The sequence below is a fragment of the Myotis yumanensis genome, unplaced genomic scaffold (assembly GCF_028538775.1).
Source record: "Myotis yumanensis isolate MYYU_CA2020_CCGP unplaced genomic scaffold, mMyoYum1.0.hap1 SCAF_5, whole genome shotgun sequence".
Lineage (NCBI taxonomy): Eukaryota > Metazoa > Chordata > Mammalia > Chiroptera > Vespertilionidae > Myotis > Myotis yumanensis.
The window spans coordinates 1,760,099-1,786,990 of record NW_027223756.1 but is presented as its reverse complement, the minus strand read 5'-3'; the positions used below and the strand labels follow the sequence as shown (position 1 = coordinate 1,786,990).

The following is a 26,892-nucleotide window of genomic DNA, read 5'->3' as shown; positions in this document are numbered from 1 at the left end:
TAGACGACCCTGGACTGACGCAGGCACTGGTTTCCCCCGCACCTTCCTTCTTCCCCTGTGGGCCTGTCTTTCTAACAATACCTCGGTTCTCTCAGTGCTCTCAGTAGGAGGATCCATTTAGAGTGAGTTCTCCACGCTGCTGCCTCCACTGAGGCCCAGAAGAGGAGGACTTCTAGGTGCTCGGGGTGCGGGGCAGGAGATGCACCACCTGCTGGCGGGCGTCCTGAGAGCCAGCACCCTGGACACAGGGCTGGTGTGGCGGCCACGCGCTCGCCAGCCGCCAGAGACCTCCTCTTCGTCTCCTCCTGCCCCCAATCCCACAGCCCTTCCAGTTACACACACGGCCCCTGCTCCACGCCCTCCATCCCCTCCTTACACACACGGCCCCTGCTCCACGCCGCCCATTCCCACTTTACACACATGGCCCCTGCTCTACACCCCCCATTCCCTCCTTACACACATGGCCCCTGCTCCACGCCCCCCCTTCCCTCCTTACACACATGGCCCCTGCTCCACGCCCCCCCTTCCCTCCTTACACACATGGCCCCTGCTCCACGGCCCCCCTTCCCTCCTTACACACATGGCCCCTGCTCCACGGCCCCCTTCCCTCCTTACACACATGGCCCCTGCTCCACGGCCCCTATCCCCTCCTTACACACACGGCCCCTGCTCCACGCCCTCCATCCTCTCCTTACACACACGGCCCCTGCTCCACGCCCCCCCTTCCCTCCTTACACACACGGCCCCTGCTCCACGCCCCCCCTTCCCTCCTTACACACATGGCCCCTGCTCCACGGCCCTCCAACCTTCAGGTATGGGGAACACTCCTGAAGACCCCACGAGCCCTTACATCCCAAAGTATTGTTAAGACTTTCTAGAAGCCAGAATGACTTCAGAATCGCTGTTCTCATTTCCAAGGTCTTCCGCTGATTTCCTCATATGACTAAATACAAACAGCAAGCAAACCAACAACTTCCCCGCCTCACGAACATCATGAGACCCAATTAAGTTAGAAGGAAAACACGATGAAATGGTTTCAAGATTTCCCACCGGTGTTATGAATTTCATTTCCTGCTCTTAATTCCTACTTAACTTCATTATAAAACTCAATGAAAATGCTTTAGGATTTTCACCACACTGTCTCCTTAAGGATTTCTTTTTTCCTGAATGACAACAGCAACAAAATAAAACGTCTTCGGTTGGCTAACTAGCTGGAGAAAGACAAGCTCAGCCTTACATTTGTTAAAAGGATTAGCGATAATTGTATCATCATACGGACTATATATTTCTCTCATGCCCTGAGAAAAGAGGAATAACATCGCCGTTTACACATGAGGAGCCCATAATCAGAAAGAGGGTAACAATCAGAGCTGCATTCCCTGGGCAATAAAGGGACATTAGTCTATCTTCGGGGGATCTAAATGGATTCCATACCTTTCTTAGAATTCATGACTCTAAATGTTAGGAAAATGGCAAGAGATTTCTTTGATGTGCCTACAGCAAGGAGCCTTAGAACATCCAGTCCAATTTCTCACTGCACAGGTGAGGGATGGAGCCCAGAGAGGGAACGCATTAATGCAGACACGGGCAGGAGGCCAGTCCTGCCTCCGGGCCAGCGTCTCTCCTCCCTCGCACATGCTCAGCGAGCAGGCGCTCCCAACAGACCAGCGCTGGGAACTCCGCGATGAGGGTGACGGCTCAGTCCTCACCACGAGAGCTCGGACCCGCCGGGAGAAACAAACCTGGGCCCTGGGCCCGTCTTAATGACGCCGTGATGACTACGCAAAGACAGACATCGGATGCTCCACGAAAGCAAATGACAGAGGCATCAGGGAACGTTCCCTGGAAAAAGTGACTTTTGAACTGAGCACAAGAGGGTGAGCATATCACTCGTGGCACAAACCAGCGGGAAGGGAGCCCCTGAGCAGAGCGAGCAGGCGCGATCTGCAACAGGCGTGACCGGGGTCCGTCCCGGGCCAACCAGGCGGCACGCCCGCCCGGAGCAGAAGGTTCTGATCCGTGGAAGAAGCCAGGCTCCAAGGCTAGATGCTGGGAGGTCTCTGACCATTAAAACTACAGGGACAGACACAGATTGCAACAGCCCAGCCTGGTGGGGGCGGGGAGGGGGGGTGTTTGACTGCCAGGGGATGAGGGCACCTGGGGGGGGTGATGGACATATTTTCTATCTTGATTGTGAGGGGCGTGGAACTGCATGTGTGGACACTTCATGGAGCTGTCCACTGGAAGGAGACTTTACACCTTCACTTTAAAATGAAGGAAAACGATGTTCCCTTTGGGTAAAGACTCAGGGAGGGAGACTTTCTTTCATGAGGACACAGGTCTCCTGGTCACGAAGCACAACCTCGTTCAAGGGCACTCGCTGGGCCCCAGGGGCTGCTCTGCGAGGCCATCGGGGACGGAGGCCCCTCCCTGCCAGCCTCTCTCTCTCTCTCTCTCTTCTCTCTCTCTCTCTTCTCTCTCTTTCTCTCTCACTCTGTCTCTCTCCCCACCCCTCCGTGAGCCTCATGCCGCTCCCACTGGCACCTCATGGCCCGCTGCAGAACTGCTTCCTCTGTGTGGCGGCTCCTCTCTAACCCCGGGGCTCAGAGGACAGGTGGCTTTGATTTTCCCAAGAAACAATCCTCCAGGCGGGTCTGTCTTTGGCCTGTTCGGTGGGTGACCAGCCAACGCGTCGATTTCTCCGTCACCTCTGACCTGAAACCAGCAGCGGCCCAAGGAAGGAGGCGTGTGGTTGCAGCGTGCCCGTCAGCAGGAAATGAGAGGGCGAGACGCGTCCTAGAAGAGGAGGAATGAGCTGGAAAGCTTCTGTCTATGTCACCAAATAGGATTTATTAAAAGATTTAATGGACCCGGGACAGATTAACCCAGACAGGAAAATGACATAATTAACGAAAAGTAAAGAAGTGAGAAAGCACAGGATGTGCTTCAGAAATAGAAGTGTCCTGTTCTGCCCGAGGCGGGGCTGTGCGGTCAGGATTAGAGAGAGGAGCCCGCAGGCTCGGAAAGGCGGAGTCCACAGGAGAGAGGGCCTGGGGGGCGGGGGAGGGGCTGGAGCAGCCGGAGGCCTGTAACAACCCGGGAAAAGGCTCCAGTCCTAACAGCGGGCCGCTGCACCCCGTTCTTCCTGACCAAGGAGTGTCTTCCGAGGTGGGGCCAGGGAGGGTCAGCACGTATCCGGGGAAACACATGTGTAAACAAACATGTGCTGTTTCCCTGGCCCAGCTCGCAAGAGGGGAGGAGCCTGGATGCTGCATGTAGGACGCCCGGGAGGGGCTGTGAGTTAGAGCTCGGGGTCCGGCCTCGCTGGGGCTCGGCACATATTTGTTACAGGTCCGGCTTTCCTCTGCACGGGAAGCAGCTGAGATGCCACCGTGGCTCCTGCATCCCTGACGGGGAAGAGGGTGGTCCCCGGAACGTGCTGCTCCCCAGTGAGCGGGTGTGCGGCTCTCACATCCATCGCTCTCAGCCTTCTACCGTGCGGCTGTGCGGGCCGGGCCCGGGGCTGTGGCAGAGCCGCTGAGAGCAGCTGGGCTTCCCCGGCGACATGCTCTCCGCCTGCCGAAGCTGTGCCAACCACAGACGTGCCAGGAGCTCAGAACACCAGAAAAATAGGCCGAACTCAATCGTGGGTGACACGGTGGCATCGCGGGCTTCTGCATTTAACATGCAGCCGCCATGGCCCACGGGGCACTTCCCGGTGAAGGGAGCAGCAGCGGGCTGGGCGTGGAGGCCGGGGTGGGGCGGGGGACCCAGCAGCCAGTCCGACACGAGGGCTCGGATGACGGCAGGTGAGGCGGGAGCGAAGGGAGAGCAGCAAGCACAGGCCTTCCCGCCACCCACAGACGAGCCCGCAGCACGGGGCGGCCGGATGGGAGGGCGAAGCCATCAGCTCAGAAAGGAACTCAGAGACCTCACTGCGCTCGGACAGGAGGGCTGAGACAGGACTGCGGAGGCAGCGACCACGAGGGAAGAAAGATGATTTACCTACAGTGGAAATCGGTTCTTCTCACCAACAGACACCATAACAGGAGTGAAAAGCAAGCCAGAGCGGCGAGAAAGACATAACCAGCGAAGGACGTGCACCCGGCGTTTGTACAGAACTCCTGCCAATTACTTAGAAAAACATAAAGAATCCGAGAGAGAAAATGGGCAAGACTTGGCCCTTCACCAGAGAGGACATGCAACTGGCAAACATATAAAAACATGCTTAACTCCACTAAGCATCAGGGACACCAGTGAAACCACAGGGAAGGCACACCCACTAGATGAGGGGGAATGTGAAGTCCGGCCGTCCCGAGTGCCGCTGGAGGGACGAGCTCCATCTCCTCGAGGGTGGTGGGTGTGGAGGCTGGGCCCGCTGTGGAGACCGGAATGGCAGGGAAGTTGAAGGCAGGGGCCCTGGGGCGCGTGACCCCACGCAGCAGGGGCGTTGGCGCGTCCTCGCGGCGGGGCTATTCGTTGTGGCCGTACGTGCAGACGAGGTTAACGACCGAGAACCACCGAGCGACATATGGTGGCAAGTTACACAGTGAAACCCACACAGCCATAGATATGCACCAACTACAGGCACAAACACAGCCTGGATGAGTCTCAAAAACAGAAAGTTGGATTGAACAAGCAAGACACAAATGAAGACATTCTGCTTGATTCTGTTTGCATAAAACCACCACAGAAGCAAAAAACGTAAGTGGTAAAACTCTAGAGAACAGCAAGAAAGTGAGTGTCAGGTCCAGACTTCGGGGGTGGGGGTGAGCGTGTCAGGGTAAGAGGCGGTCACGTGGGTGCGGGCTTGATAAGGGTGCTCACCCTGCACCTTGTGTTTTCTGCCCTTTTCTGCATCGTGGATGTTTAATGACGGAGCTCCCTGCCCCCAGGAGGGGTGTGCAGGATGGACAGCTACTGTGATGAGGGCAGGGCCTGAGGAGAAGGAATCCAGTCATCGGCTGAAACGGGCATTCCTAGCACAGCCCGCTGGAAAGAGGAGCTTCCGGGGCATCGGGCTGACGGGACTGCTCATGGGCTCGTGTCAACGGGCACCTTTCAGCCACCTGGGCCCTGTCACCTGCGAAAGTGTGTGACTTCCGTGGGGCCAGGACCAGATGCTGGGGTCGGGGACCAGCTTGTGGCTCCTTTTCTCAAGCGGGCAAGGCCTCCCCTAGGACGCAGCGCACCCGGTTCTTCCCGCAGTGACAGGGACCTGTCACCAAGAGAGCACTGGAGGGAAACGGGGTTCTCTTCAGCGAACCCCTCTGCCTCGCTCAGCAAGTACAGGATCGCTAGCGACGCTGGCCTCTCGCTCCACCGCCATGCTTTACAGATGCCCGGCTCTCCCCTAGTGGGGAAGATATGGAGCTGTACTATGGCAAATGTCTATTCCCACGGTAGCCACGGGGGCCGACCATCCCTGTCTGCCTGGGGACTTCAAGGCCTTTCAGTGCAAAACAGGGACAGTCCTGGGGAAACCAGACGAGGAGGTTACCCCACACGTCACACGCTCTCTCCTGCCAGTCACGTGGCCTAACAGTATCTTAACACATGCGGACGGATCACGAGAATTCTCGTGTTTTCTGTTCTAAGCTTGTGGCCAATCACGAGAATTCTCGGCTTTTCATTGTTGTCAGAGAGAAACAGTGTAACAGAAAACGCATTCGCTGGAGTTAAAAATTACAAAAGGAATTAAAAGTGATTAGTCTCTTGCTGTTAGTAATAAAAATAACTTTTTAAAATATCAATTTGATATTTTTAAAGTGCTCAGTAACCATGGATAATGACGAAGAACGTGATAAAATTCTTGATATATTTGCTGACAATTTATTAGATATTCCAAGTGAAAGTGATGAAAGCTTTGACAGTGGCAGTGATATAGTTATTCCTTCAAAAAGGTGAAAAATAGTAATTTCAAGTGATTCTGAACCTGAACATTTGAACAATTCCACACATGATTTTGAGTGTAATTTGCATCTTGGTTGCCGAGATAATGATTGGTCAAAAGAGGACTTTCAGCCTAATTTGGAAAAATTTGAAGGTAATCCTGGGGTTGTAGTTATATCGTCTGATTCTAAGAACATCATTGATTTTTTACAACGATCTGTTTGAACTATTTTGTCATCAATAGAACATATAACCAAATTTGGGGAAAGCACAAAACTTCGAAAGCAATAAAGCAGTCTCCTGTTACTCCAACAACCTTTAGGACTCAGAGTGCTAATGGGGCGTTCTCGAAAGGATACTTGGAAAGAATAGTGTCTACAAATCCAGTTCTAGCTGTTCCAATATTTCCTCAGACAATGAGTTGAAATCATTTTGAACAGATCTGGACTTATTGGCATTTCAATGACAATGCACACATGACTAACTCTTCATCCAGGCTATTTAAAATTCAACCTGTACTCGACCACTTTATTAGCAAATTTCAAACAATATAGAAGCCTAGGCGAGAAGTACCATTAGATGAAGGCGTGATTCCCTGGAGGGGACGTCTTCTATTTCGAACTTACAACCCAGCTAAGATTATTAAATATGGTTGACTTATAGGAATGGTATGTGAGGGCAAGACTGGGTATATTTGCAATATGCAAATTTACACAGGAGAAGGAAAAAAATGGAATGACTCTATTCTATCACTACTTCGGCCGTATCTGGAATTGGGGCATCACATATACCAAGACAACTATTCCAATAGCGTTTCAATTGCAGAAACTTTATATAAAAGGAAATATCCTACTAAAGTTTGCAAAGTGTGCAAAAGTAACGGTAAGAGAAGAGAAACGCGTTACGTTTGCAGCTTTGTTTAGTTCCGCTTCATATTACACAGTGTTTTACACAGTCTCATACTTTAAAAAGACATTAGCTTGTAAGAACATGTAATAAATAACTCTGAGAGGCAATGGGTGCTTAATTTTAAAGCGTGCCTTTCACATTTATGTAAAACGTTTTTTGTACTCGTTCAATAGAAACTTATCTGGCCACTGGGTAAAGCTAGCAATAAAACTACTGGTCCGCCATGTGCTAATGTCCTCAGCTCCTCTAATGCCTCGCTGTGGACACCCTCCGTTCCCGCACAATCTCGTCCAATGCCTCGCTGTGGACCCCTCCGTTCCCGCACAATCTCGTCCAATGCCTCGCTGTGGAGCCCTCCGTTCCCGCACAATCTCGTCCAATGCCTCGCTGTGGAGCCCTCCGTTCCCGCACAATCTCGTCCAATGCCTCGCTGTGGACACCCTCCGTTCCCGCACAATCTCGTCCAATGCCTCGCTGTGGACACCCTCCGTACCCGCACAATCTCGTCCAATGCCTCGCTGTGGACACCTTCCGTTCCCGCACAATCTCGTCCAATGCCTCGCTGTGGAGCCCTCCGTTCCCGCACAATCTTGTCCAATGCCTCGCTGTGGAGCCCTCCGTTCCCGCACAATCTCGTCCAATGCCTCGCTGTGGACCCCTCCGTTCCCGCACAATCTCGTCCAATGCCTCGCTGTGGAGCCCACCGTTCCCGCACGCGCCTCTAAGAGTGAACTTCGCAGAGAATAAACGGTGAGAAGAAGCGCCGCTCGAGAAGCTGTGTCACAAGCACACAGTCAGCCTCCCTGATCTCTGATTCAGTCAAACACTCAAAAGAGAAAACAGTGTCCCTGCACTACGCGTCCTCGTCACCCACTGAACGGAGACGGGCGTCTGCCTCTCCGCTCCGGGTGCCTTCCTGTCACTACAGACCTGCCTCTGCCCGCCCGTGTCACCCCCTGGCTCCCTGCGAACGTGCAGAGCCAAGGCCTTCACCTTCGTACGGACTGTGAGGGCTGGGAACCCTTCACCCACTTTCCTTAGAGCGAGCACATCCACGCTGATTAAAATACCTGCCCTAATCGTGCATTCCTTCAGAGTCCAAGGTGAAACCAGGGAAGGACTAGCTGTCTGACAGGTGCAACATACATGTGCACACACCCCCCCCCATACACCGCAGGCCCTTAGAAAATGTATACATGTGCACACACACCCCCATACACCGCAGGCCCTTATAAAATGTATACATGTGCACACACACCCCCATACACCGCAGGCCCTTATAAAATGTATACATGTGCACACACACCCCCATACACCGCAGGCCCTTATAAAATGTATACACGTGCACACACACCCATACACTGCAGGCCCTTATAAAATACATACATGTGCACACACACCCATACACCGCAGGCCCTTATAAAATACATACATGTGCACACACACCCATACACCGCAGGCCCTTATAAAATACATACATGTGCACACACACCCATACACCGCAGGCCCTTATAAAATGCATACATGTGCACACACCCCCCCCATACACCGCAGGCCCTTATAAAATGCATACATGTGCACACACACACCCATACACTGCAGGCCCTTATAAAATGCATACATGTGCAGACACACACACCCATACACCGCAGGCCCTTATAAAATGCATACATGTGCACACACACCCCCATACACCGCAGGCCCTTATAAAATGCATACATGTGCACACACACCCATACACCGCAGGCCCTTATAAAATGTATACATGTGCACACACACCCCCATACACCGCAGGCCCTTATAAAATGCATACATGTGCACACACACCCATACACCGCAGGCCCTTATAAAATGCATACATGTGCACACACACCCATACACCGCAGGCCCTTATAAAATGCATACATGTGCAGACACACACACCCATACACCGCAGGCCCTTATTAAATGCATACATGTGCACACACACCCATACACCGCAGGCCCTTATAAAATGCATACATGTGCACACACACCCCCATACACCGCAGGCCCTTATAAAATGTATACATGTGCACACACACCCATACACCGCAGGCCCTTATAAAATGTATACATGTGCACACACACCCCCATGCACCGCAGGCCCTTATAAAATGTATACATGTGCACACACACCCCCATGCACCGCAGGCCCTTATAAAATGTATACATGTGCACACACACCCATACACCGCAGGCCCTTATAAAATGCATACATGTGCACACACACCCCCATACACCGCAGGCCCTTATAAAATGTATACATGTGCACACACACCCATACACCGCAGGCCCTTATAAAATACACACATGTGCACACACACCCATACACCGCAGGCCCTTATAAAATGCATACATGTGCACACACACACCCATACACCGCAGGCCCTTATAAAATACATACATGTGCACACACACCCCCATACACCGCAGGCCCTTATAAAATGCATACATGTGCACACACACACCCATACACCGCAGGCCCTTCTAAAATGCATACATGTGCACACACCCATACACCGCAGGCCCTTATAAAATGCATACATGTGCACACACCCATACACCGCAGGCCCTTATAAAATGCATACATGTGCACACACACCCATACACCGCAGGCCCTTATAAAATGCATACATGTGCACACACACCCATACACCGCAGGCCCTTATAAAATGCATACATGTGCACACACACCCATACACCGCAGGCCCTTATAAAATACATACATGTGCACACACACCCATACACCGCAGGCCCTTATAAAATGGATACATGTGCACACACACCCATACACCGCAGGCCCTTATAAAATACATACATGTGCACACACACCCCCATACACCGCAGGCCCTTATAAAATGCATACATGTGCACACACCCATACACCGCAGGCCCTTATAAAATGCATACATGTGCACACACCCATACACCGCAGGCCCTTATAAAATGCATACATGTGCACACACACCCATACACCGCAGGCCCTTATAAAATGCATACATGTGCACACACACCCATACACCGCAGGCCCTTATAAAATGCATACATGTGCGCACACACACATACACCGCAGGCCCTTATAAAATACATACATGTGCACACACACCCATACACCGCAGGCCCTTATAAAATGCATACATGTGCACACACCCCCCCATACACCGCATGCCCTTATAAAATGTATACATGTGCACACACACCCATACACTGCAGGCCCTTATAAAATACATACATGTGCACACACCCCCATACACCGCAGGCCCTTATAAAATGCATACATGTGCACACACACCCATACACCGCAGGCCCTTATAAAATGTATACACGTGCACACACACCCCCATACACCGCAGGCCCTTATAAAATGCATACATGTGCACACACACCCATACACCGCAGGCCCTTATAAAATACATACATGTGCAGACACACCCCCATACACCGCAGGCCCTTATAAAATGCATACATGTGCACACACACCCATACACCGCAGGCCCTTATAAAATACATACATGTGCACACACCCCCATACACCGCAGGCCCTTATAAAATGCATACATGTGCACACACACCCATACACCGCAGGCCCTTATAAAATACATACATGTGCGCACACACACATACACCGCAGGCCCTTATAAAATACATACATGTGCACACACACCCATACACCGCAGGCCCTTATAAAATGCATACATGTGCACACACACCCATACACCGCAGGCCCTTATAAAATACATACATGTGCGCACACACACATACACCGCAGGCCCTTATAAAATACATACATGTGCACACACACCCATACACCGCAGGCCCTTATAAAATGCATACATGTGCACACACACCCCCATACACCGCATGCCCTTATAAAATGTATACATGTGCACACACACCCATACACCGCAGGCCCTTATAAAATACATACATGTGCACACACCCCCATACACCGTAGGCCCTTATAAAATGCATACATGTGCACACACCCCCATACACCGCAGGCCCTTATAAAATGCATACATGTGCACACACACCCATACACCGCAGGCCCTTATAAAATGCATACATGTGCACACACCCCCATACACCGCAGGCCCTTATAAAATGCATACATGTGCACACACACCCATACACCGCAGGCCCTTATAAAATGCATACATGTGCACACACACCCATACACCGCAGGCCCTTATAAAATGTATACACGTGCACACACACCCCCATACACCGCAGGCCCTAATAAAATGTATACACGTGCACACACACCCATACACCGCAGGCCCTTATAAAATGCATACACGTGCACACACACCCCCATACACCGCAGGCCCTTATAAAATGTATACACGTGCACACACACCCCCATACACCGCAGGCCCTTATAAAATGCATACATGTGCACACACACCCATACACCGCAGGCCCTTATAAAATGCATACATGTGCACACACACCCATACACCGCAGGCCCTTATAAAATGCATACACGTGCACACACACCCCCATACACCGCAGGCCCTTATAAAATGTATACACGTGCACACACACACCCCCATACACTGCGGGCCCTAATAAAATGCATACGTGTGGTATTGAAACACTTATGTTCTCAGTAACTAGTTATGTTCTCCTCTGACCCTCACCTGTGACCTCCAACCTCCCAGCAGTCCTGGTCAGCACCTACTTTCCTAGGGGCCTCGGAAATACAATCTGGCTGCCATCTTACTAAACAGCGCTTTTTATTATTATTATTATTATTACTATTAATTTCAGAGAGGAAGGGAGAGGGAGAGAGGGATAGAAACATCAGTGAGAGAGAACCATTGATCGACTGCCTCCTGTGCGCCTCCTACTGGGGTCGAGCGCAGAACCCGGGCGTGTGCCCTGACCTGGAATTGAACCCTGACCTGCTGGTTCCTGGGTCGACACTCAGCCACTGAGCCACACCAGCCGGGCTAGAACGGGGTCTTTGAACAGACAGGGGGCTGTAGAGAGCCGTGGGCAGTGATGGGCCTGCTCCTCCTGGACTGAGGCGCCGGCAAGGAAAGGGGCCGCTGAAGCCTCTGAGCCCCGCGGGGAAAGGCCCGGCTCCGTGTCCCGGGACCGGGCGGGACATGGTCCGGAAGCGCACGAGCTGCGCCGGTCCGTGTGGAAAGCCCGCGCTGGGTCACGGCTCACCCACGGGGTCCGTGTCACGGCTGTGCCTTAGTCCCATCTCGCTCCTGCCACCGAGGACTGGGGCGCGGGCCCACAGAAGGGTTACGGCGACAATGCCAGCCTGCAGTGGGAGGAAGTACAGAAACACAAACGCAGTGTCGCTGCGAGACCTCCTGGAGGCACACCGGAGGGGAGTGCGCACCGGTCCTTCCCCGTTCGGAAGGCTCAGTGAGAGGGGAGCATCCCTGTGCCTGTACATGGCCCGGGGATGGCTCAGCCTCGAAATGGCCCGGTGTGGGCCCAGGGGGTCCTCGCAGGCCTACGGGGCAGACAGTACTGTTACAGGAGAGGAAACTGAGGCACAGCTGGGTCACGTGCCCAAGGTCACACAACACTGAACTTCCGACCCCACACGTTAGCCGCCGCTCTCTCCTGCTTGTCTGCAAGTTCTCTCTGGCCTCGTCCTCAAGGTGGTAAAAGGAGAGTAAGACAGGAAGTGCTGCGGCAGGAGCCTGTTCCATTAAATATTTAGAAACGCTATTCTTTAAATCATTAGATGCTCTTCAAACCGTCCCTGATTGCCACACCTCCTTACTCCATCAGGAGATCAAAGCAATGACTGAGTGGCACCGGGGCACGTGCGATGTCTTTAGATTCTCACAGCGGGTGTTGGAGGAAAGCCAGGCACTCGGGGGCTGGACCCTCCACGCACAGCCCGGGGCAGAGGCGGGCCAGCGGCAGGTGGCCACCCCTCCCCTCTCCCGCTTCAATCAACACAAGCCCTGCTCACGTTCACTTCCGGAGACACGGCTCTCAACTTCACTCAGATGCACGGCAGGCTCGGAGCAGACAGAACAGGAAACAGCGAGGTCCCTGGCAGCCAATTCGCTGTGCAGAGACCTGGCAGGACCCGGGCTGCAGGCCGCGCAGAGTCAATGGGCTGGGTCCTCGGAGCAGGCAGCGCTGGCCGCCCAGTGGTTCACTGACCGAGAGAGAGCTTTAGTGCCATGAACACGGGGAGACTCCACACAGGTAATGCCTAAGACCCAAACCACCCACACGGGTCATTCGAAAATCTGTGTCATGCGTTAAAGTGAGACTCTGACTATAAACTAAGTCCACACATGGCTGCATAACCAGGACACACGGCAGCTCTTGGCTGTGATGATTCCCTGGCTGCTGAGGCTCCGGCACATCCGGGCTGGAGGAGGGAGGGATCACGCTCGGAGAGATCAGCGAGTTCCCAGACTCCCCCCTTCATGACCTTCCAGGGCAGAACCTGCAGGCCCGTGAGCCTGAGGACCAGGCTCGGAAGCAGCTGGGGGGAGCCCTGGGTGCAGCCTGAGCCAGTGTGTCGGGCTGTGATCCCCGCGCATCTGTCCCGGCTCAGCTCTGTGGAGGCCGCACCGCCACCCACCAGTTCCCTTCCGGGTGGTTCTGTAGCACTGTGGGGCCTCTTCCCTCCTGTCTTCTGTGGCCTCTCATCCTCGCCCCTCTCTCCAAGGGCCGGAGCTCCTCGGGCTCGCATCTCGTCCTCCCTGGGAACTCTCTCCCTCGTGGTTTAAATCCCGCCTCTGCGCCCAGTGTTGTGTCTCCAGCAGCCCTCTCCTCTGCGCTCCAGGCCTGTGGCGTCCGGATGGGAGTCGCTCTGGCTACGCAGGCTGCTCGCAGGATCTCTCTCGACCTTCGCAGGCCCAGCCCCTTCCGACCCCGTTGTCAGTACTTCAGGAAATGCTGCCACGGGCTCGCTCTAGGCCCACTCCATCTGCAAGTCCCGGCGATTCTGCTTTTTTAAAATCCTCATTTTGTTAGTATTTGTTCACACCGTAACTGTGGATCTGCTTTTAACCAATTGCTTTAATTTATTCACGGCCCCCCACTTCCCCTGCTCCGCCTAATCCAGGCTACCAGCCCCTCCTGCTCGCAAACCAAGGGTATTAGCAAGAGCTTCCTAAGGGGCTGTTTCCCCCTTTGCCCCTGAGCACCCACTCCTCACACAGCAGCCAGGTTTTCTTAAAGCAAATCCGATCACGCGTCCCCACGTCTTTCCACCGCCCTCAGCACAGTGCCGAAGCCCGCGCCACAGCCAGAGCCAGAGCCAGAGCCAGAGCCAGAGCCACAGCCACAGCCACAGCCACAGCCACAGCCCGGCCTGCTGGCCTCTGCCGCTCCCTCCCACACACGCGCTGCCTCCGGCTGCCTTCCCGCTGCTTTCGGTGCCGATGTTGCGGAACCCCAGCCCCTTTCTTCAAGTCACTTGCTCCTTCTCTTCCTCTTCCCGGTCCCGTATGAGATGCCTGGGCAGGGCTTCCCTCGCCACCGATCCTCCTGTGTGTCCTCACCTGCCCGTTCCGTTTGCCTGTTTGCCCGCACCGGACTGGACTTCTGCTGAGAAGTGGGACCCAGGCGCCCTCATACCAGGATAGGAACGCCTTCTCTTTACCCACCGCAGCCAGGCCCCTGCTGCAGGCCTCAGCCTGGGGGCCAGCGGAGAGCAACCACCAGGCACATTCCCAGGAAAGCAGATAGGCCATCGGTGGGCTCCATCCTTGGCTCTGTCACTGCCGGGGCCCTGGAGCCCGGATCACTGCCCCCCCCGCCCCCCCCCCCCACGCAGTCACCCACAGACCTGGTGTGATAAGGCTGCCCGGGCGCCTTCAGCAGGACGCCAAGAAGACGGAGGGCGCAGGGCAGAGCTACAGGGAGACGAGAGAAACGCTTGTCGGCCCTCCGGAGTGTCTGTGGGGCCTCGCCTCATGGCCCTGCCACCAGGACAGCTGCTCCCTCACCACTCACGGGGCCCAGCCCACAAATCCACGCAACGGCCTCCGGTCGGACACCCGCAGGACTGCTGTCACCCATGGAATGTGAAAACCCAAGCCCCTCCAACACCGAGACAGGCCGCCAGCATCGGGAATGGGTGCAGGAGAGCAGCTGGGCTCCGCCTCCCCTCGCACCTGGGCCCGAGTCTCTGCGCACACTTCCATCTGCGTGACCTTCCCTTCCGTCGGTCCTCCCCGCTCCCTGCCCGGGTCTCAAGGACTCAGGGTGCACTGGCCTGGAACGCCTCCCACAGGGCGCCAAGCGCGCAGGCTGCCAGGTGACAGCACCCGCCAGGTTCCGCTGGCACCGCTCGTTGTTTGACCTTCTCTGACCCTCCCACATGCCCACTGACCTCCAGGTGACAGGCTCCCCCCGGCCCAGCCCGGAAGTGCACACGTGCCCAGGGGAGACCGTCCCGGGCTCTCTCTGACCGTGAGGTCCCCTTTCCTCTGCTCCCCTGTGTGGGAGAACTTCACCTGGGTACCCGAGCCCTCTGCCTACGACTGCCTATGACGCCAGAAAGGGCAGGCTGACCCCCGGCCCCGAGCGCCCAGAGTGCACGTACGAACTGACCTGTGCTCCGACCACGGGCTCTCCGTGGACACACAAGGTGACACGCACCCTCGAGGGGAGGACCCCGCCTACGCCTGGGCTATAAATGAACAGCGGCAGGATCCCCGTGGCCGCCGTCGAAGCACATTTCCTTCCCAGGAGCACCTCGGTGGCTGACGCCAGTGCGATGAGGTTCCTGTTACGTGAACAGGGGAGCGGAGGGGCACATGCCCTGCATGTGGGAAGAGTAACACTGACCATGACCCTCTGAAACAGCAGCCAATGAAAGTACGTGTGTTGGACGGTGTCATGGACGACATGTTAGATGCACAGACAGCGATGCCTCCTCATTACTCAGCACTATCAAGACCAGTTCGGGCCCGGGCCGGGCCGCTCAGTTGGTTCGAGCGTCATCCCGATACGCCACGGTTGTGGGTTTGATCCCCAGCCGGGACACACACAGAATCAACCAATGAGTGCCTGAATAAGTGGAATGATTCTTTCTCTCTCTCGCTCTCTCAAATCAATAAATAACATTTAAAAAATAAGACGGGCCGAAGTGTCCCACGGACACTGTAACGGGGAGAGTGAAGGGGAAGGGGAGGCCGGAGCCTCGTTCTACTTGTTGTATAAGGACCGGAAATCCATTACAAACCCTCCCTGAACCCGCAGTTCCAAATGCGTTAGTGAGCAGTTGCCTTCGAATACTAAACATTTTTCTCCACAAATAAATCTTCCCTGTAATAACTCCAAGAGCTTGCTGGGTACCTACTTCGTCTCCATTTGAGATTTCCGTTATATCACCACTAGAGGCCGGTGACGAAATACATGCATGGGCGGGGTCCCTAGGCCTGGCTGGCGATAGATCAGGGCCTATCAGGGCCGTCCTGCCCAGTCCCGATCGGGACCGGGCCAGCCGGGACCTGCCGGCTGCTGGCCGGGGCCTGCTGGAGAGGGCCTGCCAGACTGGGGGAGGGACTGCGGGAGGTTTGCCGGCCAGGGGGAGGGACCAGGGGGAGGTTGGCTGTGCGCCTGCCCCCTGGTGGTCAGTGTGTGTCATAGCGACTGGTCGACCGGTCGTTCTGGTCGTTCGGTCATAATGGTCGCTTAGGCTTTCATATAGATAGATTGCTGGGCACAGTGAAAGGATGAGGAACTGAGACTGGGACTCTCCTGCTCTGAGTCTCAGTCCAGTGCCCATCGTCTCACACCATCTCCCTGGAAAGAGCCACGCATTATTGCCTATTTATTTACTCAAGAAACACTTGTCCAGCCAGCCGGTAAGCGTTTACTATTTACATGGCCAGGAACTGTGCTGAGTTCCTGAGCCTTCAAAGACCAAGAAATAATTCAACTAAAAAAGGGGGGCGGGAGACAAAGAAGCTGAGCAGACATTTTCCTAAAGAAGATATTCAAATGGCCAACGGGACCATGCAAAGGGGCTCACTGTCCCTAATCACCAGGGAAAGATGTCAAAGCCACAGTGAGGCGTCATCACACCTGTCAGATGGCTGTTGTCGAAAAGACAAGAGGTGAGTGCTGATGAGGCCTGGAGGAGGGGAAGCCTAGCCCTGCGGGCGGGAATGCAGGTGCATGCAGCCCCTCTGGGAAACGGTGTGGACGTTTCTAAAAAACCTAAAATAGAGTTTCCACAGGGCCCGGCCTCCCACCGCCGGGATCTACCTGAAGGAAACAACATCACCATCTCAGAGGTGGTCAGGGCAGCAGGAGTCACAAGAGTCAGGACATGGGAACAGCCCCGTGTCCACCGACGGAGGCAGGAAGAAAAAGTGACATGTATGACTCAGCCGAAACAGAAGGAAACCCCGCCATCTGTGACAACACGGAGGGCCCCTGCGAGCATGATGCTGAGTGACAGGCGTGAGACAACGTGTGATCTCACTTACAACCTCACTTACAGGCGGAATCTAAACCACGGGACTCGAATCGCAGCAGGAAAGGCGGAGGGGAGGAATGGGTAAGGAGGTCCGAAGGTATACACCCCCGTTTCCCCAGGGGTGTATGGACAGTTAACGACACTGCATTCTGTATATTTGAAAGTCGCTGAGAGAGCAGATCTTAAGACTTCTCATCACAACAACAAAAAATGTGTAACTGTGTGGCGATCGATGTTAACTAGACTTATGGTCATCATTCCTTAATATGTACATGTATCAAATCAGTACATTGTGTGCCTTAAAATAATACACTGTTATATGTTAATTCTATCTCAATAAAACCGGGAGACTGTCAACAAAAACAACACTTTTTTTTGCCTCAAGGGATTAAATTTAGTAGCAAACAAACAGCCACACGCAAGGAAGGGAACAAAAACATGAGAGCCACAGAGGGGCAGAGTGCTCAGTGGTACATCCTAGATAATAAAGAGCTAATATGCTAATTAGACCAGACAGTGGAATGACCTTCCAGGCGACCTTCTGGAATGACCAGTGGGCAGGGGACGGGGCCGTGGGGCTGCGAGCGCTGAGGCAGCCAAGGCCGCAAGGGCCCACCGTGTACGAATTTTGTGCATCGGGCCTCTAGTACGATTATATGCATTAAAGCGCCTTTGGCTCATGATGGTTGCCATTTCAAAACATAATGTGGATACAGATTTAAGAGCTAAAATAGAGCAAGCTATGATTCAACAAACATATTCCAGGCTTGGCAACCTCAGAATTTATTGTTCATTAAAGCTGTATTTTAATTATCCTAGTTTTAATTAAGGTATTATGTCGAGTTGGCGAAATGCAATTATGGGCAACTGACTTAAGGTGTCTAATAGGCTAATATTTGAAAAGCAATGCATTATTATTGTCACAAGCTCTGCTCATGCAAAATGAAGTGGTTTTTATTTTCGAATGAAAAATTGGTACAGAGAATATTAAACTCTTGTCATTGAAGTTAAACACTACATTGCCAACTGAAATGGAACCAAGTCATCCTAGGACCGCCTTCCCTCAGGGTCGCCGGCTGGCCCCGGGAGGGCTCTCCGGGGGGGACCTGCCTTTGCCCAGCGCGGTGGGCACAGGGCAGCAGCCTGCACACGCCCGACAAACACCACCAGAGAGGAGACGCCGGGACGACCTTCACCAAGTCCATCTGCACCGCCGCTGCTCTCATCGTGTTGACAAGGTAACCCTCCACCCACCATGACGCTGCCTAGACCCGAGAGCAAATGACTTCCCGCGGCGATCTTCACGCCCCCGGCAGCCGCTTCTGACAAGTCAGCGTTCCGCACGCCGGTCGCTGAACACAGACTCACTCCCCGGTCTCCTCTGTGGACATCTGCCCGGGACATCAGCGCGGACAACGGGGCTCAGCGGGGCTCCTGCATGTCCTTAGGACGAGCACAGCGAGCACTGAGGGGCTTCAGGAACCAGCACCTGGAGGAGCCCACGCGGTCTGCACAGGAGCGGGCGTCCTGGCCGAGGGTCCAGCCCCCTCCCGCCCGGGCCCCTCCCAGGGCACCGGTCCCAGCTGCGCCTGGCAACGCGGATGCGGAGGGCGCGTGGGCGCAGGAGCCACGGGCTCAGCGGGGACCCGCCGTGGGCCGCGCTGCCTTAGTTCCCATCAGAAAAGCAAGGACAACCGCACTCATTAGGCTGCTGCGAGGATCAAATGAGTCATTACCCAGAAAACACTTACCACGGAGCCGGGCACTCAACGTTATTAATAATTGCTGTTATTAAATACCACCCTGAGGCGGCCACAGGAATGATGCGGGATGAAGGAGGCCAGACACAAAAGATTCCATGTCCCATGGCCCCACTTACAAGAAATTCCCGGGCAGACAAGTTCCCTCTGGTGCTGGAACCAGACGAGGGGCGGGCGGGCAGGGGGGAGACAGCCACTGCGTGAGGGCCCTGCGGGTGGTGGTCACAGCCACCTGCTCGGCCCCCACCCCGAGCTGAAACCTGTGCACGTGTGCAAATCCTCAGCGAGTGATTTTTAAAATGTCACCTGCGAGCAAGGCGGCCCGGGACCACTCGGTGCAGGGGAACCCCCCCCCCCAGCTCTCTCTCATCCGCCCCCACTCGCTCCCTCATAACGTCCACCCTCGCCTGAAAGCATCCTGGTCCTTAAGCTGTTTCCGGGCTGGACCCGGACTCACATGGCAGCACCCCCAGAGCCTCGTTTCTGTCCCAGCAGCCAGGACAGGGCCCGGCACAAAGCCAGTGCCAGGAGGCATCTCCTGAAAGCACGGGTAAGAGGGAGGGGGGCGCCCGGGTAAGAGGGAGGGGGTGCCCGGGTAAGAGCGAGGGGGGCGCCCGGGTAAGAGGGAGGGGGTGCCCGGGTAAGAGGGAGGGGGGCGCCTGGGTAAGAGGGAGGGGGTGCCCGGGTAAGAGGGAGGGGGTGCCCGGGTAAGAGGGAGGGGGGCGCACGGGTTAAGAGTGAGGGGGTGCACGGTAAGAATGAGGGCGGGGCGCAGAACTGGCCGGGAGCTCCCGCCCACAGGATCGCTGAGTGGAGGTCGTGCCCCCGCCCGGAGGGTAAGACTGCCCAGGGCAGACCTGGCGGAGGAAAGGTCTAGAACCCACATCTGCTTACAGCAAACATGGCTCCACCCACACGTACAGAACCCTCCATAACCAGGCACAAATGCCTATGAAACAATCTAACAGTTTAAAAGCTCATTATTTTGAAAGCCCCGTTAACTATAAAAATATCATTATAACCGGGTCTTCGTTCAAGCGTTACGTCGTGACTCCCAACCCAAGTGCTAATTGACACGGACCCTGAGCAGCTGCAGGGAGAGGGCGCTGTGGCCGTGACGTCCCGTCCGTAGCGTCCACAGTGTGAGTCGGGCAGCTTCCTCGTCCTGAGACGCTGTTTGCTGCCTGACTCACAGTCCGGACCCTTCCCGGCGAGCGGCTCCCACGCCGGCGGGAGGTGAGAGCGTGGGCTCTGCGGCCGCGGCACTGGCAGGGGAACCGGGCGCTGTGTCCCCCTCCCGCCGGCGGCCGTGGGTGCCATCAGCCAGGAGCGGCCATCGGCGGCGGCAGGGCGCTCACGGAACAGCCTGTGCGTCCGACCTGCTGACCGCGCTGTCCACTCCCTCCAGGGGGAGGCGGCCCGCGTGTCATCCACTCCCCATTTCCTATTGTGAGAAATAAAGGGAAACAACGCACATAGATCTTCCCGGGAGAACACAGAACAGTTTTAGCATCAAATGAGGCTCCATTTCTCAGGACACGGCTCTCCTCATCTCTGAAATGCAAAGACAGCAGCCTCGCTGTTTGGATCCCGTACACCAGAAAGTAAACATGCATTATCTTCATCATCTCACATAAGCGAAACCTGTAATTTCCTCTTCAAAATTCTGAGTATCGCTTATTCTCGACTCTTTCTTGGTCGCTCGCTTTCCAAGTCAGACTCCCTCAGGGACGCGGCTCCCTGGGGCTGGCCAGGCTCCTGCCTTCTGGGGAGGAGGCGCAGGTACCACAGGACGGCGCCCACACTCATCCCCTCCCTCATCCCTTCACCACCCAGCACCGCTCCTCTGCGCTGCAGAGCCCCGGCCAGACGGAGCACAGAAAGAGGGGTTCAGTGGGAACACCCCGAGGAGGCTGGAGCTACAGAGGAGACGGGCCTGCACATGCCACCAGGACCACATTCCCAAGCTCCAGGAATCGGGGCGGGGCCGGCGCGGGCGGGCGGCCATCGAATGTGCCCTGCCCCTGCTCCGGGGCCCGGGAGCAGCCCCGTTCCAAGCCAGGCCTCCCCACTGGTTCGGTTCCGGGTCCTCTGAATTCTCCGGGACATGGTCTTTCACTGTCACCTCTGTGACCTCCAGCCACGGGCTCCTCTCGCTGGCCGGTCAGCTCACACTCAGCGTTACAGGCTCTAAGGGCCACGACCACCCCGACACCCAGCTCCCCGAGTCCAAGGAGCGCGACCTAGTCCTGGGACCCTCCTGCCCATCGCCCTGCCTCACACCCACGTGTCCGAACAAACTCCAGACACCACCGCCACCCCCCACGCACACACATGCACACACATACACGCACGCACATGCACCACATGTACACACACATGTAAAAACTGCTCCACCAAGAGCGCCTCCCAGTGGTTGCTTCATCCTGTCACAGCTCAGGCGGAACTCCTAGAGCTCTCCATGCTTCCTGCTGCTCTCAGTGCTCACCCCCCCAACAGACAGCCTCCTGATGCCACGCAAACAGACCTGCATCCGACACTTCTCACCACGCCCCCCACCCGTCCCGATGGCGGCGGTGGCCCCCACCCCGTGGCGGCAGTAAACCCCCAGGCGGCTCCTGATCGTGTCTCCCACAGTCTGTTCATAACATAATTCTTAACCAAAGACCCGTAAGTGAGGCTGCGCTGCTGTTCTGCTCAGCTCCTCGGTGACGGCCGGTCTGTGCACAGCCAAGCGGCCTGGCTCTGAACCCCCCGGTCCAGCCACCTCGACAGCCTCGACAGCCTTGTCTCCAACCCCCCACCTCACCCCCGTCCCGGCGCTGCCAACCCCCCATCCCCCCCCACCTCCTTGTGCATCTACCCAGGGCTTCAACTTGCTGCTCCCACTGATACACCCCATGCACGCGGGGGGCGACCAGGCTCGGGCTGCTCTGTGACACCTGCACGGCCGGCGCTTCAAAACCACGAGGTGAGGATGCACGGAGATCCGACGCCGAAGGGCTTGCAAACGTGGGAACACCCATCACCAGCCTCGTGGCCTCTCTTGCTAAAAGGGCGCCGGCGTGTCCTCCGGGCTGGAGAGCAGCGTCGGGGGTGATTAGCTCCCCAGGAAGTAACCCGTCTTTAGCAAGAATTTGCAAGTGGAAGACACGAGCTGATGAAATTAGGAGTTGTAGTTTCACTCCATGTCCTGTGTCCTCCTGGGACACATGCTCTCATGAGTCTACGTGGACCACAGCAAGCAAACAAGTGACCAGACTCACTTGCTGCCGAGTTACAATTCTCCTTCCACCACGAACTGTGCCCCCTGCCCTTCCGCGGAAGCTTCGGTGTTTGAGAGGAGCCCGTGTCGACCCCCCGCTTTCCCTCCCCCTCCCCCCGCAGCAGCTCTTCCCGGGGCTCCTCCCAACTCGGCCCGGCCACGCTGCGCTCGACACGAGGACCCCCCAGAATACTGCACAGGAATCTCCCTGGCTGCCTTCTTCACGCGTCTTTGTTTCACGCCAACTGCAGAGGCATCTGTGATCACTGGAATCGAGATAGAGGTGGGCGGTACCCAAGCAACTTTTAATAAAAAAAAATGAAGGATAGCAGTCATCCCATTTCTAAGGTAACTGATCTTTTTACTAGAATTTTAAAATATAGCTTTTGTATAGACGAGCTTACAGCATTTCGAGATTATCCTGGATGGTCATCTCTGAGCCCTTCCCATCTGGTATATCGCACCGCAGAATGCCCAGGTAGGAAACATATGCCCACGCTCTTTGTAATCACTTAAAACTGAATGCAGAATGTGGGGCAGGCCGGAACACCTTGAAATAATGCTTAACTAATCACAAAGCAGCTCTTCTGCAATAGGTGAGCGGACCTCTAATTAGACGGAGGAAATAAAGCTGCCACGGCAGGATGAAGGGATAGAGAGAAATGCGCAGTAATTACTGCCTCATCGTCAGCGGAAGCAGCATCACACACGGCTCACGAAGAAGCTCTGTAAGCGACCAGGCCTCCTCCCTGGTGCTGGGAGCCGGGCACACGCAGGCTGCCCTGAGGTCGCCAAGAGTCGCTCGCAAAGGGAGACGTGGCCGTCAGGGGCGGGGAAGGGCGTGCGGCAAACGGAGGAATCATGGTACCTGTTTTCATTTTTTAAAAACATATAATTGATTTCAGAGAGGAAGGGAGAGGGAGAGAAACGTCAATGATGAGAGAGAATCATGGATCGGCTGCCTCCTGCACACCCCACACCGGGGATCGAGCCCGCAACCCAGGCAGGTGCCCTGACCGGGAATCCAACCATGACCTCCTGGTTCATAGGTCAACAACGCTCAGCCCCTGAGCCCCGCCGGCCGGGCGGCACCTGTTTTCTTACTTGCTCGCACACCCCCACGCCAGGCGAAGGCCGCTGCCCACTCAGGACCGGGCAGGGCTGCGGCTGGGATACCCTTTTCAGCGATCGGTGGTAAACGCAGCGTGTGAACGGCGCCCGCGGGCAGTGGCTGTACATTGGAGGGGACGCTGGGGAGGACTCACATTCTGTCGCTGGGGATGATCTTGTGTCCTTCTCGGAACCAGGTCACCTGGGGCCTGGGGTAGCTGCGGAGGGGCGGCAGGTCCAGGACGGCCGCCTGTCCCTCGGGCACCGTCTTCCTCTGCTCTCCAGCCAGGAAACTGCCCATATCTGCGGAGACAATCAGGCCTCTTAGGTTCTAGAAAGCTCTCTCTGAGGGGGAGGGGCCCAGGTGGAGGGAACTGCATTTCACAGCATCCCCGACGTGGCGAGGAGGAGCCGGGAGGAGAGACTGAGCATGTGCTGACGGTGCTGGCTGGTGGGGAGAGGCCCGGGCCAGGTGCCCAGGGATCGCCATCAGCAGCCTTGCCCGCGCTACGCTGCTGCAACAAGACAATTGCTAGTACTTTCCCCTGGACGAGCTGCTGGAAGCTGCCTAGAGCCACACGAGCCGGAGGCCGCTCTAACATAGAGCTCTCAGATGTCTCCCGCTCCCGAACCCCTCATGCTGGTTTCTCCACGCCCCGCCCGCCGGCGCCCCACTCCGTCTCTCCTTCCCTTTGTTCCTGGGGCGACTGCTCCCTCACAGCTCTCCTGGGGTGAGCCATCTGCAAGCCCAGGCTCATTTCAGAGGCGCTCCCAACCCCATGCGCTGACTTAGTTTGGGGCAGGTGGGTGTTGTTCCAGTCTTTGTGCTACTTGGTACCAATTTAGAAAATGAGGTCACGGGAAAACCAGCCATTAGCATGTGGGTGTAAGTGGCCAATGTTTACATTAGTAACGTCTGACATTTTTTGAATGATTAGGCACACACATATGTGTATATGCACACATTTGTCTGGATATATAGGAATTTGGAACAGAATATCTCTATTATCAATGGCTTTTTTATCCAAGAGAAACTATTTCCTATATTACAAGCAGCATTTAATAGTCTAGGAAATAGATTTAATAGATTGGGAAAGCAGTTGTGGTTATTTTAAAGTAAAATTTGTTATCAAAGAGCAGGAGAAAACAGAGGTGAGAGAAAACATAGGCAATAAAGGAGATAAATCATTAAGCAAGAAAAAGTCCAAAATTTAATTTTACAAAATAGCATTTAATAGATGATCATAAATTCCAAGCCGTTAACTTATTCGAATGTCTGGGGTGTGACTTTATTGATAACGTTTTCGATGTTTCCATTGGAAAAGCTCTAAACAGCCCTGCAGGCAGATTGGGCCGAGTGGCTTCCCCACAATTCAGAAACGTCGCTGCCTTCCTAGTCATGGAAGATGTAAGTGAACATGGGTGAGATCTGCACTCAGGCCCCAGCAGCCAGGGCATAGGAGAGCAACTGGGAATCGCTTTAGTTCGTGCGGAACGCTGACCACTGAGGGCCTGACTGTGGGCAGATAACGAAGGAGAGAAGGCGACCATCACTGCTCAGCACGGCCCCGCCAGGAGCGCGTAGGGCTCTCTGGCCTGTCAGGACACACGAGTGTGGAATTTAACATTTCATGACGCCCTTTGCTTTCTTTGAAAGGAAGAGACATTCTGGTAGCAAATTCGCACTAGAATGAAGCAGACAGGCCACTGTAGATGGACGGGACCTGTCACAGGTTATGGACTAGAAAAGTACTAAATGCTTTACATGGGCCAGCTCCCCTCACCTGGTTGAATCCTGGCTCCCCAGGAATTCAAGCTCCCTACTTTCAAAAGTTTCCTTCTTCAAAATGGGACCGCCCAACAGGATTAACTAGCCCCGTGGTCAGCACACGGCGGCTCACGAGCCACATGCGGCTTTTTGGCCCCTTGAGTGTGGCTCTTCCACAAAATACCACATGCGGGCGCGCACGTACAGTGCGATTGAAACTTCGTGGCCCATGCGCAGAAGTAGGTATTTTGTGGAAGAGCCACACTCAAGGGGCCAAAGAGCCGCATGTGGCTCGAGAGCCACAGTTTTCCGAGCCGCAGTTTGCTGACCACTGAACTAGCCCAACAGGATTAACGAACTCACTGTTACATGAACCCGCCTGGGACGTGACGAGCCACGGGCTCTGGTCGTGCAGCTCAGGGATCTCTGAACACATCATCATTGCAAGGAACGGATTCTAACTTGGTGAAAAGTTACCGAATTGGGTTTAATTTTTTATTTTAAAAACACTGACTGTGAATGTAACGAAAGCTCAGAGCAGCTCACTAATTCATAAAGCAGAGGCAGCTTGTTCTGCTTATTTTATTTCCACCCTCCACAGCAGGGGTCCTCAAACTACGGCCCACGGGCCACATGCAAATACAAATACTGTATTTGTTCCTGTTTTGTTTTTTTACTTCAAAATAAGATATGTGCAGTGTGCATAGGAATTTGTTCATGGTTTTTATTTTAAACTACAGTCCGGCCCTCCAACGGTCTGAGGGACAGTGAACTGGCTCCTGTTTAAAAAGTCTGAGGACCCTGCACCACAGCGCTTACTGGGCCCTCGATCAGCTGAACTGAAAGGTGCCCTTCCCCTCATCAGCCCCATCGCCATTGGACCAGCCACTCCCGCAAGTCCCTTCTCTCTCCACCGGTTTCGGCAGGGACTCTATTCCACGTGGGACCCCAGACAGAAGCCGGCCCCGAGGCGGCCGAAGGTGACGGACGGGCACCCCACCCTGTCACTGGACCGTGGAGATCTCAGTGGACACGTACACGCGACGTGGACCTCCGATCTTCTCTGCAGGAGCGCGCCCAGCCGGTTCCGCACCGCGCAGCGGTAGAAGCCGGCGTCCAGCCGCCGCAGCGCCGGGATCACGTACCTGCCGAACACGGACACAGCGTTAGTGCGCCTCCCACAGCAGCCGCCATCGCACCCGGCGCTCCACTAAGACCGTTTCTAATAAGTAATGTCCGTGCAACCCTCCCTGCCCAGCACGCCCGCTGCCGCTGCGATCTGTTGGAGGGATGACTCAATCCATCCCCGTCCCCCACCGGCTGTCAATGTCCCGGGAAACGGGTTGCAGATCTGCCGTGTTCATCGCTGCACCCGGGGTGCCGCCTCAGTGCCGGGCACCTGTGCACGCAGGAGCCGCCGCTCCCGGGGCTGGAGGGACGCCAGGCACAGAGCTAAGGAGGCTGCGGTAAACTAGTCGGCCAGGCAGAGGGCGCCGTGGCATCCCGGCCAGCGTCCCTCCCGCGCCATGCCGGGCGCACCGCCCAACACGAGTCACACGCTTTCCTTTCTCACTTCTCCTCCGGGGCCCAACATTCATTTTAAAACCTCTCGGAAGGACTGAAAGGGCAATGCATTTGTATTTCCATTCCTGTGACTATAAGCAATCATCCTTCAAATCAGCGCCTTTCAAAGAACGTCAGTAAAGTTTTATAGGAAAAAGTGCAGAGAAGACACAGT

The 26,892-nt window shown here is 55.1% G+C and overlaps 1 protein-coding gene across 1 annotated transcript in view; it reads right to left on the bottom strand.

Moving 5' to 3' along the window:
* Window positions 1–26,259, bottom strand: part of SDK1 (sidekick cell adhesion molecule 1) — a 279,805-nt gene extending 253,546 nt beyond the window's left edge. The window contains 2 exon segments of the mRNA XM_070414297.1: window positions 23,542–23,689; window positions 26,193–26,259. Coding sequence (XP_070270398.1) covers window positions 23,542–23,687 — 146 coding nt within the window. The 5' untranslated portion in view covers window positions 23,688–23,689; window positions 26,193–26,259.
* Window positions 26,260–26,892: the final 633 nt, after the last annotated feature.